Here is a 12,793-nt window from a genome sequence, read left to right as displayed (position 1 = left end):
ATAATTATTTTTTTTGTTTTTTTTTAGAAGACAAACAAAAAAACGGGGGTGATTACTGGTAATCTGGGTTAATTACGGGTAATCTGGGGTTATTACGGGTAATCTGGGGTGATTACGGGTAATCTGGGGTGATTACGGTAATCTGGGGTGATTACGGGTTATTTGGGGTAATTACGGACAATATTCGGATAATATCGGAACACTGGCGAGTAAGTATGTGGTGTATTTTACAGTATAATACAGCACAAGATTTGTATAGTATTTCTTTCTCTCCTCTCACAGATCAACTACAGTGAGAGGAGGGAGGGAAAGAGCACAAATCTTGTGCTGTGTTTTGAAAATATGGGACTATGGTCACTGTGATAGGTATATCACAGTGACCATCTGATCAGGGACCAATTATAACGGTCCCTGATCAGTTTCCATTTACAGGCAGAATAGCTGCCTTTCACTGACAGCGCATGCGTGCGCCATTTTTTTAAAATTTTCCCGGCGGTTGGGGGGAGGGGGGGGGGCACGATCGGGGGCCTAACAAGTAGTTTTTTATCTCCTCTCACCAAACATTCATGGTGAGAGATAAAAAGTCAGATTTCACTGCTGCACTAATTGTAACGGCGATCGCCGGTATTCATTGAATACCGGCGATCGCCGGTTTGGGGACCGCAAACAACGGTCCCCAAACTGTGCTCCAAGCCCTCAGCTACCTCTGGTAGCTGAGGGCAGGGAGCTATCCCTCTGCACAGCGCCGCAATCGTAATTAGTTTGTGTGCGCATGCGCGGGCGCCATTTTTTTTCTCTTCCCGGAAGCTGCGGGAGGAGAAGAGAAGGGGGGCACGATCGCGGGCATCGGAGGCCCTTCAGGTTAGTTTTTTATCTCCTCTCACCAAACATTCATGGTGAGAGGAGATAAAAATGTTAATTTTCAACCGCTGCATTAATTGTAACGGCGGTCGCCGGTATTCGTTGAATACCGGCGATCGCCGGTTTGGGGACCGCAAACAACGGTCCCCAGACTGTGCTCCAAGCCCTCAGCTACCTCCGCTAGCTGAGAGCAGGGAGCTATCTCTTTTCACGGCGCCGCAATTTTATTCTGATGCAGTGCCGTGAAAAGGCGTATGCATCAGAATAAAGCCCGTTAGTGGCCGCCGTGAGAAGGCCTATTGGCGGTCACTAACGGGTTAAAGGATATGTAACAAAAAAGCTCACGTTTCCGTTAAACGGATCCCCTATTAATCTACTGGGCATCCATTACAGCCTGTGTGTGACCCCCCTTGCCACCACAGCCATTTTCCAGCTGCATTTTGGCGTCTGTATTATGGCTGCAGATCCCAATGACGCTGTCAAGTATGCAGAGGATTTGGAGCACTGTATCAGAAAAACTGAGCTCCAACCTCTATAAAGATACATTAAGAAATTAATCAGCACTGGTATTTGTACCTATTTAGATAAAAAGAGCAAAATCCAAGGGTGGAATTTCTCTTTAAGGGGTTGCTAGACGCTAAAGGGGTCCATATTTACACTTATACAATCTCCTAGGCGGCCATTACAACCAACAAAATGGCTGCCAGGGATCGTCACACATCAACAATAGAATCCAAACAGTTCATAAGGGACGCAGGTGAGAGCAGGGAGTGATGGGACACTCCGATGTCAAGTTTATTTCAAAACCGCAATCCCATCCGTCATAACCTCTGCTGTAACGGCGAATTTCAAACGAGCGCAACCATTTTATAAACTGATCTGTGCGAGGTGACGCAACGACGCACGCCACTACGTCATGTACCACGTGCGCTCTTGTGTACGGAAAGAATACTGTACGAATGGTATCCACGGCGTGACGTCTCCTGCGTGGAGTAGCTGGGAAAGATCGGCGCATGCGCAATCGAGTATCCACGGCAGACCGGGCACAGATACCATGGAGTCGGCGACCGTGTTTAGCGGCTGAGGGTGAGTATGTGATAACGGTGCATCACGCGCTGCGGGCGCGTCACCGCCCTATTTATGAGCCCTAATATTGCGTTTCCAGCTAAATAGTAAAAATCTGAGTGACATTGCAGGGTCGTTGCTTGTGCTGTTGTGTGTTTGTGTATAAGCCAATGTCACATACAAAGATGTCACACTGACTAATAAAGTGCCTGCTCAGGGGTTCTCCTCAGTAGAGCCGCCTCTAGATGGAATGATTTTTGTAAACCATCTATTCGCCCCACCCGCTCCTGATTTATATTATAATATTCCCAACCAATGCTTCTACATGTCACTTTAATCCAGCCCACAATCAGTTAAAATCTCAACACAATAATTTTTTTGCCCATTTTGATGATATCCGATTGTTTTTCGCCTTCTATGAGCAAAGATAAAATAGATACTTTTTTTTGCATATTTTTTTGTTTGTTTTGATTTTATTTATTTCCTGACGGTCTCCGTATAGATACCCTACACGTTTGCAGGACGGGTTCTACTGTATATACTGTCTTGCCTACTAGGCTCGTGTGTGTACAGATGTATTATAAATCCAGCTCCTGAGAGTTCAAGTCAAACATAATGTAGTTCTTTGTTATATATATATTTTAATGTTGGTTACATTGTTATTTAGCCTATTTTATATACATTTTGGTTACTAATTGTGGATATACATTTTTTCAATGATTATAGCTGCATATCCAGAGGAAATTTAGACATTCTAAGCACCAATCATGGCATCTTGTTTGACTAAAATATTCGCTAGTGTGAACGCTGCGCTATGGAGTCCTCGTGTAGGGTTTGTTGTATGGCCTGTACCCTGATGGTGCCCACTACAGATGCTGCCACCTTCAAAACTCCTTCATTGTGTTTTATACCAGTAGTGGCAGTGCCCACACCTCACCATACACACCTTGTCTGATGACGCGGGCATGATGGAGGGCATTGTTTATAGTCATCAGCTGCTGTTTTCTGTTCTAGTTCCATATTACGGGTGAACCTATAAAAGAATCCTTGTATGGGGAATTCTACAGAAATACAGGGGTGTTTTTCTCTAACATATTGTATAATGGCTTATGCAAACAATGGTATTTGTTATCCATATAATAAGGATCCACAATCCAGTGGTAATGCAGTCCTAAGAAGACTTGCATACAATGTAGAGAGAAGATCCGGCCCTTAAAGGGAACCTGTCAGCAGTTCCGACAGGATGATATAGGGGAGAGGGAGGGCATTTTAAACTAACCTTATTGTCTCGGTCATGCAAGTTGCGTGATCAAGAAACTGCCATTTGTTTCTCCCAGCGCGGCAGTTGCAAGTGCCACCCTTTGCTCTGAGTGATGACTCTAGCGGCCAATCAGTAGATTGCTAGAGCTGTCACCCAGAGCAGAGGGGCGGGGCTAGCAGCGTGCAGCACACCAAGTCCTGCCACAGGGGGGCAGGTTCCCCTTTAAGGGGTTACCTGGGATTTTCAAATTGATGGCCTATCCTTAGGATTGGCCATCAATATGAGATGGGTTGGGGTACGACTGTCGGCACCTCCGCTGATCATCTGTTTGATGGGGCCGCGGTGCTCATATAAGCGCTGCAGCCTCCTCACCGTTTACATAGGTTTCATTCTTTCACACACTGTTACTTTTTTAGCGGCTTTGCAGCGCCGTCCCTTTTAAGTGAATGGGACAGTGCTGTAATACCATTAAATTTAGATTCCCAGATAGACTCTTTAAAGGGGTATTCCAAAAATGGATCACCTATCCACCCCTGTAAGAGCTTACAATGTAATTCACTCTCATGTCTTGTAACACTGACCTGAAATTCTGATAAATTTGTCTGAGTTTAGCTCAGTATTTAAAGTGATTGTCTTGGCGGACATGACCCGTCCATGTGTTTATATGGATGGCAATTGAATTGAATGGCTGGTTTGTAATGCTACACTTTATCTGCTTTCCCCCCCCCCCCGGTCATAACTGCTGATCTCTGGGGGTAAGAGAAGCTGGACAGTAGCGACTTCCCCTTTAGGGGTAGGTACACACCAGGCGGATACACTGTAGATTTTCCGCAGCGGAATTCATTGCGGTAAATCTGTAGCGTAATACAGTAGCGGCAGTGCCGGTGAAACTTGAACGAATATCAGCCGCACACAGCGGAAAATATCCGCCAAAAACAGGTTTATAACTTGACGTGCGGTTTGTGTAGCCGCTGCATGTGAATTTATGCTGTGGAATGGCTGCTCTTCTGTTGAAGGTTTTCCAAATTGAATTCAATGGAGAGGTAAAACCCGCTACAAAGTGCTGTGCTGCGACTTTTGCGGTAGAAACACTGCGATTCCCCCGCAAAAATCGCAAATGAAAAAAAAAAAGGTATTTTAAATTTGTAATTAATAAAAAATCTCATACTCCCCCCGCCCCCCCTGCCGCAGTCCTAGTGATGCGATTCTCTCTTTTGAGCGCAGCCCGGCCCCTTGGGATGACATTTCAACCCATGTGACTGCTGCAGCTAATCAAAGGTTTCAGCGGTCACACGGGCTACAGCGGCATCCCAGGAGGCGGGGCTATGCTCAGAAGAGAGAGACGTGTCGCCATGACTACAGCCGGGTAAGTATAAACTTTTTTTTTATTATTGCTGCAATATTTTCGCAGTGGACATGCCACCCGAAAAACGCAACAGTTTTTCGTGCGGAATTCACTGCGTCTACCTGGATGGATACGCTGTGTAGTATTACACAGTGTTTCTGCCTAGTGTGTTCCTACCCTTAAGATGTCAAGTTGATGTGACAGTATTTTTTTCTTTAGAGGAGTGTTTTAGGAAAACCATTGTGTGCCTGTCCTTGTTATAGGGCATCTGTGATATGTGTAGGGTCGTCACTTAGATCATAATGGATCGTGCCGTGCACTGAAAATTTTTTTTAATTTGGCACGCAACCACTGTAGCCAATCACTACATGCTGTGGTCATGTGCCATACTAAATGGCACGAACGCTTAAAGAGGCTCTGTCACCAGATTTTGCAACCCCTATCTGCTATTGCAGCAGATAGGCGCTGCAATGTAGATTACAGTAACGTTTTTATTTTAAAAAAACGAGCATTTTTGGCCAAGTTATGACCATTTTTGTAGTTATGCAAATGAGGCTTGCAAAAGTCCAAGTGGGCGTGTATTAGGTGCGTACATCGGGGCGTTTTTAATACTTTTACTAGCTGGGCGTTCTGATGAGAAGCATCATCCACTTCTCTTCAGAACGCCCAGCTGATGTAGTCGATGTAGCTACTTACCTGCAAACGCCGATGCTGCTGCAGAATCATCTGTAGCCTCTGGTGCCGATGTGTCCTCGCTCGTCTGACACGATGCAGGACCTGTGAGTGACGTCACAGCGTGATCTGCCAGAAGCTGGGCGTTCTGAAGAGAAGTGTATGATACTTCTCGTCAGAACGCCCAGCTAGTAAAAGTAGTAAACACGCCCCGATGTACACACATAATACACGCCCACTTGGACTTTTACTTTTAAACACACCCACTTGGACTTTTGCAAGCCTCATTTGCATAACTACAAAAATGGTCATAACTTGGCCAAAAATGCTCGTTTTTTAAAAATAAAAACGTTACTGTAATCTACATTGCAGCGTCGATCTGCTGCAATAGCAGATAGGGGTTGCAAAATCTGGTGACAGAGCCTCTTTAAGCGTTCGTGCCATTTAGTATGGCACATGACCACAGCATGTAGTGATTGGCTACAGTGGTTGCGTGCCAAATTAAAAAAATATTTTTTTTTGACCGCTTGACAATCCCTTTAAATAGACACTACACTTTCCATCAAATATTTGATATAATAGTATATTCACAGGGTGCAGTTTATTGCTGCAAAATGCAGCAGTTTTCAGTAATTGCGGAAATGTGTAAATAGATTCTTAAAGTTTCTATTCACTGACTGCATTCAGAACATTAAGGCCTCATGCACACGACCGTGTTTTTGCGTCCGCAATTCCCCCGCAAATCCACGGGAGAATTGCGGACCCATTCTTTTCTATGGGGCCGTGCACACGACCGTAGTTTTTGCGGTCCGTGCACGGCCCGGGAACCCGGACCGCAGAAAGTACGGACATGTCCTATTATGGTCCGGAGTTGCGGTCCGGGCTCATTGAAAACAATGGCCCGGCCATGTGCATGTGCGGGCGGCTTGCGGCTGACAGTCCGCTGACAGTCCGCAGCCGGCCGACACGAAAATCACGGGCGTGCACACGGCTACGGTCGGGCTACGGTCGTGTGCATGAGGCCTAACAGAAACACCCTTTGATTATGGTTAGTTGGTAACTTTTAAAATATAAAATCTGCTTAGTTTTTTGGTTTATTTTGCAGGTCCCAGGCATAATATTAGTCTGTCGTTTTCCTTCACGATGGCTCAGTTTGGAGGACAGAAGACGCCTCCTCCATGGGCCACTCAGTTTACAGCGACTGCAGTATCTCAGCCAGGTAACTCTTTTGGCGTCTCGTAATGTACGGACTCATCTTGTGAACCTATTTTTATTTGCCATTTAAATACATTTGCCAAGCACTTTGATATAAGTAACTTTACTGCAGATTGGATGTCGCCCAGGGATATGTCCTGCATGAACCAAAGTAGATTTCTTGGCTGCAACTATTGGTAACCACTTTGTGGGCTGAACTCGTAAAATGCCGACTATAAATAAACAGGAAAGTGATATCGCCAAGACGGGTCTTAACTTGTGTGTGACTGTTTCATACTAATCCAATTCATTTCATTATATTTTGATGCCTAATCTAAAAATATTTGTAACCCTCCATTTTTTTTTATTTCACACTTTTTTTTTTTTTTTTTTACCTATATCCTTTTATCTGAGGTGTTTTGGGACTTATCAGATTTAAAAAAATTAAACCTCAAAAATTGTAATACTATTACCATAGACATTTCAGATGTCTAATGATTGCTATGGATGAAACATTACTGCAGCCCACAGTCACGTTGGATTATAGTCATGTATATACATCTATAGTGATGTGTGTGTATATATATATATATATGTGTGTGTAGAAGAAATCCCACAGCACTCCAGTGTAGCAAAAAGATTTGGTTTATTCAGTCAACACACAGCTGCAACGTGTCTGTCCCACCATGGTACCTTTTTCAATGCTTGAAGAAGGTCCCATAGTTGGATGGACACGTTGCAGCTGTGTGTTGACTGAATAAACCAAATCTTTTTGCTACATTGGAGTGCTGTGGGATTTCTTCTACAATATTCTAAAAAATCCTTGGATCAGGATTATTTTCTCTCGCTCTCGCTGAATCCGTCGTAAGATGACGTACGGAACCTGTTGACTTTAAAGGTTTCTGTAATTTTGCCAGACAAACAGAATCTGAGACGGACACCCCTGACGGAGCTTCCAACGCAAATGTGAACAGGGCTTAAGGCTGGTTGCACCTAGAACCAAACTTGCATCATAATAGGGTTCAATGGTGGTTTAATTTTGGTCCAGTAGTACTTAGGGGGAGAGGGCCATAAGATCGTATTATGACTGTGTGAAACGGGGCTAGTTTTATCATTTTCTGGGGTAGGGAACGCCACATACTCCACTTTTTTGCACAATTTGTTCCCGAATCTTGCTTGGTAAATCACCCCCATTATGTGCAATCTAAGGAATGATCACTTGTAATTGCCAACCATGCCATTCACATATCGTTTCAGACAATAGTCAGCTGAAAAAAATCCAACATGGCTGAGCACAGTGTTGAGCAGATCTTGGATTTGTGTCCCAAATAATCAATCCTAAAATATATTTTCGGACACCCTACACCAAAAAGGTTTAAAGCTGCCACTTTGGCTGATTTTTATCTAATGTGTATGGGCAGCTAAACGGACTTTCTCTCGTCTCTGTATAAAATAAATGCTCCGCATTGTGCAGGAGAATGTAGGCTTCACTTACTCTCCATATTTTACCCATTGTGAGTGAGGTCACTGGATGAAAGATTTATCCCCCCCCCCCCGCTAAACAAGAACTGAAATGTGTCCCCGGTTGTAATGCTTTGGAATAATGAAGAAGGTAATTACAATAGGCTAGGCACATTCATTAATTATAAACTAAAAATAACAGTGTAATTATGTGTCAGTGGCGCACACTGTGAAATGAATACGTCCACGTTAATTTAAAGGAACAGTGTGTTGTTATAAGGCTTATTCTATAAAAAGATCAATTAACAGGAAATCTGTGTGCTATATGGGACATGTGTCTACTGGAGGTACAATAGTGAAATCGCATTCGTAAAATGTGCATCAGATGTCAAACAAAAACCTAAAGCGGATCGATCGCCTGAATATGCTGCCCTATTTAACCAGTTGACGAAGCAGGAGGAATACGCTCGTTCTGAGCGGCAGGTAGTTACCGCATTAGGATACGCGTCCAGCTGGTCACGCGGTCACAGCAAGTACGTCCGTAGATCAGGAGCAGGGTAACGGACAGGCCATTATGCTTTGGAATACTATGAATTGCAAACTTGGTGTGTTTTTTTTTTTTTTTTTTTTTTTCTTTTCTTTTCTTTTCTTTCTTTTCTTTTTTCCATTCCCCCACCCTGAAAAAAAAAAAAAAGTTCTAAAAATTATTCATTAAACTATATGAACCCCCAAATGATAACATTTTGTTGTTGTGCTAAACTATACATATGTGGTATTACCATTTTCATACCGACATGTAGAATAAAGCTAACGTTACTTTTGCCACAGCAAAAAAAACAAAAACAATAGCCGAATTGATGTTTTTTTTTGCATTTTATTTTTATACATTTTTAACACTCGATACATAAAGTGAAATACTGTGAACCGCCACTACAAGTGTCACCGTTTCACTATATTGAGCAGTAAAGTAAATGGACGGAAAGCAGTCCCCGTATGAGTGACGCCGCACCTTCAAAACAGCTGATCAGCAGGGGGACCGAGATTCGGACCCCCACCGATTTTAAAATATTGATGGCCTGTCCTGAGGATAGGCCCTCCGTGTCCTCTCTCCAGACAGACGAGCATAGCATGCGGACCGTCTGCATTGCTATTAATCCAAATGGCACAAAAAAATATTGTGGCAATTAGCTTATCGGATGTAATAAAGAATACACCGGACTCCTAGTTATAAGTTTCACTTTATTCACGGACTAATAGCAGAGCGGACCTGTCATCTGCTGATCTTAAAGAGAACCTATCCTTTCCTGGCAAACCAGGTATAAAGTAATACAAGAAGAAAATATAAAACCTTTCATAAAAATATATCATTTGGAAAATGACCAAAAAAATCTAAATAAATCCCAGCGCTTCCTTCGTCTCTTCCTGTCCTTGGATCCCATATGTCTCATATTACAATTTAAAATTGCGAAATATATCAATAAATAAAAAAAAATTATATGGGTTTTTTTTTTTTTGTGCAGGAATGGAAAAGCGTAGTCTACAACGCTATTCCATTGTTATAAAAAGGTATACTGACGTATACCTGGCTGACACAGGCCAAAAGGACACTAATGGAGCCCTATGGACACGTTTAATGTAAATATTGGGAGTTTTCCTAACCTACATGCTAAATATAAGGCTAAAAACCTTCATGGATTCCCCTGTGCATTACGGAGCAATAGGAGGAGAAGGAGCCTAGAATAAATAGCAGCAGAGGTAAACCCGGTCACAGACTTCTCCTCCGTTACTGCTTCTGGCGCAGTGTTTCTGTAGTTACAGACTTAGATTAAGGGCTCATTCAGACGAGCATGTGGCGGCAGTTGAAACAACGGCAGTTGAAACAACGGCAGTCACACGGACTCATGTATTTCAATGGGGCCGTTCACACGACCGTTGTTTCAACGGAACATGGGATTTGTCCCTGAAAAAATAAGACATGTCCTATTTTACTGCGTGTCACGCATCCCTCCGCAGACTCTAGTCTATGGGGGAACCGTGACAACGCGTCCCGCATGGGTGATGTTTTTCACGCCCGAGGTTGCCGACTCTTGTTTGAACGTAGCCTTACCCTTTACAAGCCGCTCTCTCTCCTAGCAGATGAACAGCTATGTAATCCTTTCAAAGGCATTTTTTTTTTAATAAAAAGTTCAATCAGTGTGTTTTGTGCAACTTTCTAAATAGTTTTTATTAAAAATTACCTTTTTGAGATACAGCTGCTTTGTATCCTGTATACAGAGCAGCTGTATCTAGCGCTAAATCCTGTTCCCGTCAGGTCCGCGGGACTGACTGTTTCAGTGTCAGAGGATCCACCTGTAATTTATCACGTCTAAGGCCTGATGCACACGACCGTGTTCGGTCCGTGATATACGGTCCGCATGTCGGCCGCATGTCCCGGACCGTACAAAGTACAGGGAGCCGGGCTCCTAGCATCATACTTATCTATGACGCTAGGTGTCACTGCCTATCCACGTAACTACTGTCACACACTAAAACATGATTACAGTACGGGACAGTAGTTCCGCGGACAGGCAGTGACCCCTATCGTCATAGATAAGTGTGATGCTAGGAGCCCGACTCCCTGCACTGTGTTCGGTCCGGGACATGCGGCCGACATGCGGACCGTATATCACGGACCGAACACGGTCGTGTGCATCAGGCCTTAGTTCATACCTTAGATGTGATGGATAACCGTGGATATGCAGGACCCGCTGACATTGAACCAGTCAGGTCTGCGGGACTCATGGATTCAGGTCATAGTGAAGAATAAGGCTGCTCTATATACAGACTACAGAGCAGCTGTATCTCAAATAGTAAAACTAATTTTTAATAAAAAATATTTATAAAGTTGAACAAAACACACTGACCTTTTCATATAAAAAAAAAAAGCCTTTCAAAGGGGTACATTTCCTTTTAACCCTTTATAAGCAGCTGCCTCCTCCTCTAGCTGGGCTGCATAATACACCGGGACATCTTATTACATAGCTGATGAATAACAATATTCTGTATGACGTAAAGTTCAGGCTTCTGGAGTCAGTTTTTTGCCTGTTTGCGGTTTCATGTTCGCTGGTCATGATGAGACATTGGAGAATTAATTCTGCAGGTTTGAGATTGCTTTCAGCAGATGTTTGTGGAAAATAGGGAAAGTGATTCTCCCATTGTATTCTATGGAGCAGCAAAACAGGTGAATTGATTGTTACACCCCGAATCCTGACTAGATCTGAGCCGCCGTTCTATTAATAGGGCTGCTGGAGATAGCCGAGCGGTATCTCCGCCAGCCCCATAGAAAGTGAATGGAGCAGTACCGTTCCATTTGGGGCGGACAGGGACGGCCAGGTAAGCACGTTATCTGGGTCGGTGGGGATCAGATACTGATCACTTATCCTGTAGATAAATGAAGTATCGATTTATGAGAGAACCCCTTTAATCACTCCATAATGAAAACTTCTGCATTTTTCTAATACATTTTGCAGAGGTAGGTAAATTATCCCCTGAACTAATTATGATTAATAGAGCAGTTGCCCATAAAGCAGTTTGTTAAATCTCAATCTGTATGTTTAAATTCCTCACCATTTTCAAGATGTCTGCTTGCTGTGAGCAAATGGAAACCTTCATGCCTTCAATAAGGGGCTGATGACCTGTCCTGACCTAGTGCTGCTCACAGCTGAATGTTGTATAGTCTATTGGTGCCTGCAACTTCTGTGAGCCAAACATAGGGGGGATTGCAGATCTCTGTTTGGTCCTGGGTTCCAGGGTGATGTTTCCATTCACTGACTGCAAGTAGGCACCGTGAAAATGGTGAGGAATTGAAGAACAATGCTTATTAGAACATTGCATAAGTATTCTTCACATAAAACTGGAAAGTTTCACATTTCATAACGTATTTGTGACAGATGTCAGAGTTTGATATCCTGATTCTGAGAGGATCTGAAGATATTTTTTACAGGAATCGGCAACCTTCAGCACTCCAGCTGTCGTGAAGCTACAGTTCCCAGCGGGCATGCTGGGAGTTGTAGTTTTGCAACAGCTGAAGTGCCAAAGGTTGCTGAACCCTGTTTTAGAAGCACAAGCAAGGTGTAATACGAAATAATTTTTCCTGCTAGTCAACATGTATCTCATGACCACAGACTTGCCCTGCTGACTCGTGTTGACTGGTAAGGGTGAACAGGTTTGGTGGCAGTAATATTCTCTAGGCTGCTGTCACAGTGCTGTACGTGATCACGAAGAGATCTATCTATCTTTTTCCTGAGGCTCGGTAGGTTTTGTTGGCGCACTCTTCATCTCTCAATTTTTCGCTTCGGCACAATGTGGCCTGAGATGTTGCTCGGATTGATAGACATAGGACACCATAAATGTTGGTAGAACTTTTTTGAAGAGGTATATAAACCGGAGAGGGAATGTGATCTTCGTGTGGAAAGATGGGATGTCGTCCTCTGCCAAATGCTTTCCAGAACCTACGATAAAACTAGACCTGCCAAATGCTTTATGTTACTCTTCTTGGCATCGCTTGATGCCAACTGTGTTTGAAGATACAAGTGGCTGTGTTCACAGTTGTTAGGAAAATATTAATTGCTTTAATTTTTATGTCATTAAAAAAAAACAACATCATAAACTGCATGTGTGACAGAAAATCTGTCTAGTTCTGCAATAACATGAGGAAACTGTTTCACTTCATAACTAGGCCTATCTGCCATTCAACGGCCTGGGAAAGCTGAGTGATACCCAACAATGGATGGTAACCAGCTTTGCCAGAAACTGGTCTAGCTAAGAAGCAACTGAATATTTAGCAACTTAATAGAGCGCAGGACTATTATTAATTAATATGTGCCGAAATACTTTTGTTACGCCCTATACTTTTAAAGGAGACCTTGCAGAAGATATGTGTAAAAGCCGAATAT

At 43.3% G+C, this 12,793-nt stretch overlaps 1 protein-coding gene across 3 annotated transcripts in view; it reads left to right on the top strand.

Moving 5' to 3' along the window:
- Positions 1-1,825: 1,825 nt before the first annotated feature.
- The window catches only part of CCAR1 (cell division cycle and apoptosis regulator 1), a 52,149-nt gene continuing 41,181 nt past the window's right edge, over positions 1,826-12,793 (top strand). Inside the window, exons 1-2 of one of the 3 annotated variants that reach the window (XM_075841458.1) lie at positions 1,826-1,947; positions 6,310-6,423. In XM_075841458.1, coding sequence (XP_075697573.1) covers positions 1,875-1,947; positions 6,310-6,423 — 187 coding nt within the window. In that variant the 5' untranslated portion in view covers positions 1,826-1,874. Of the gene's footprint in view, positions 1,948-6,289; positions 6,424-12,793 lie in introns of all 3 variants that reach the window. The other 2 variants (XM_075841457.1, XM_075841460.1) reach the window with 2 other exon arrangements.

This window comes from Rhinoderma darwinii, chromosome 11 (assembly GCF_050947455.1).
Source record: "Rhinoderma darwinii isolate aRhiDar2 chromosome 11, aRhiDar2.hap1, whole genome shotgun sequence".
Lineage (NCBI taxonomy): Eukaryota > Metazoa > Chordata > Amphibia > Anura > Rhinodermatidae > Rhinoderma > Rhinoderma darwinii.
This window is presented reverse-complemented; position numbering and strand designations above follow the sequence as displayed.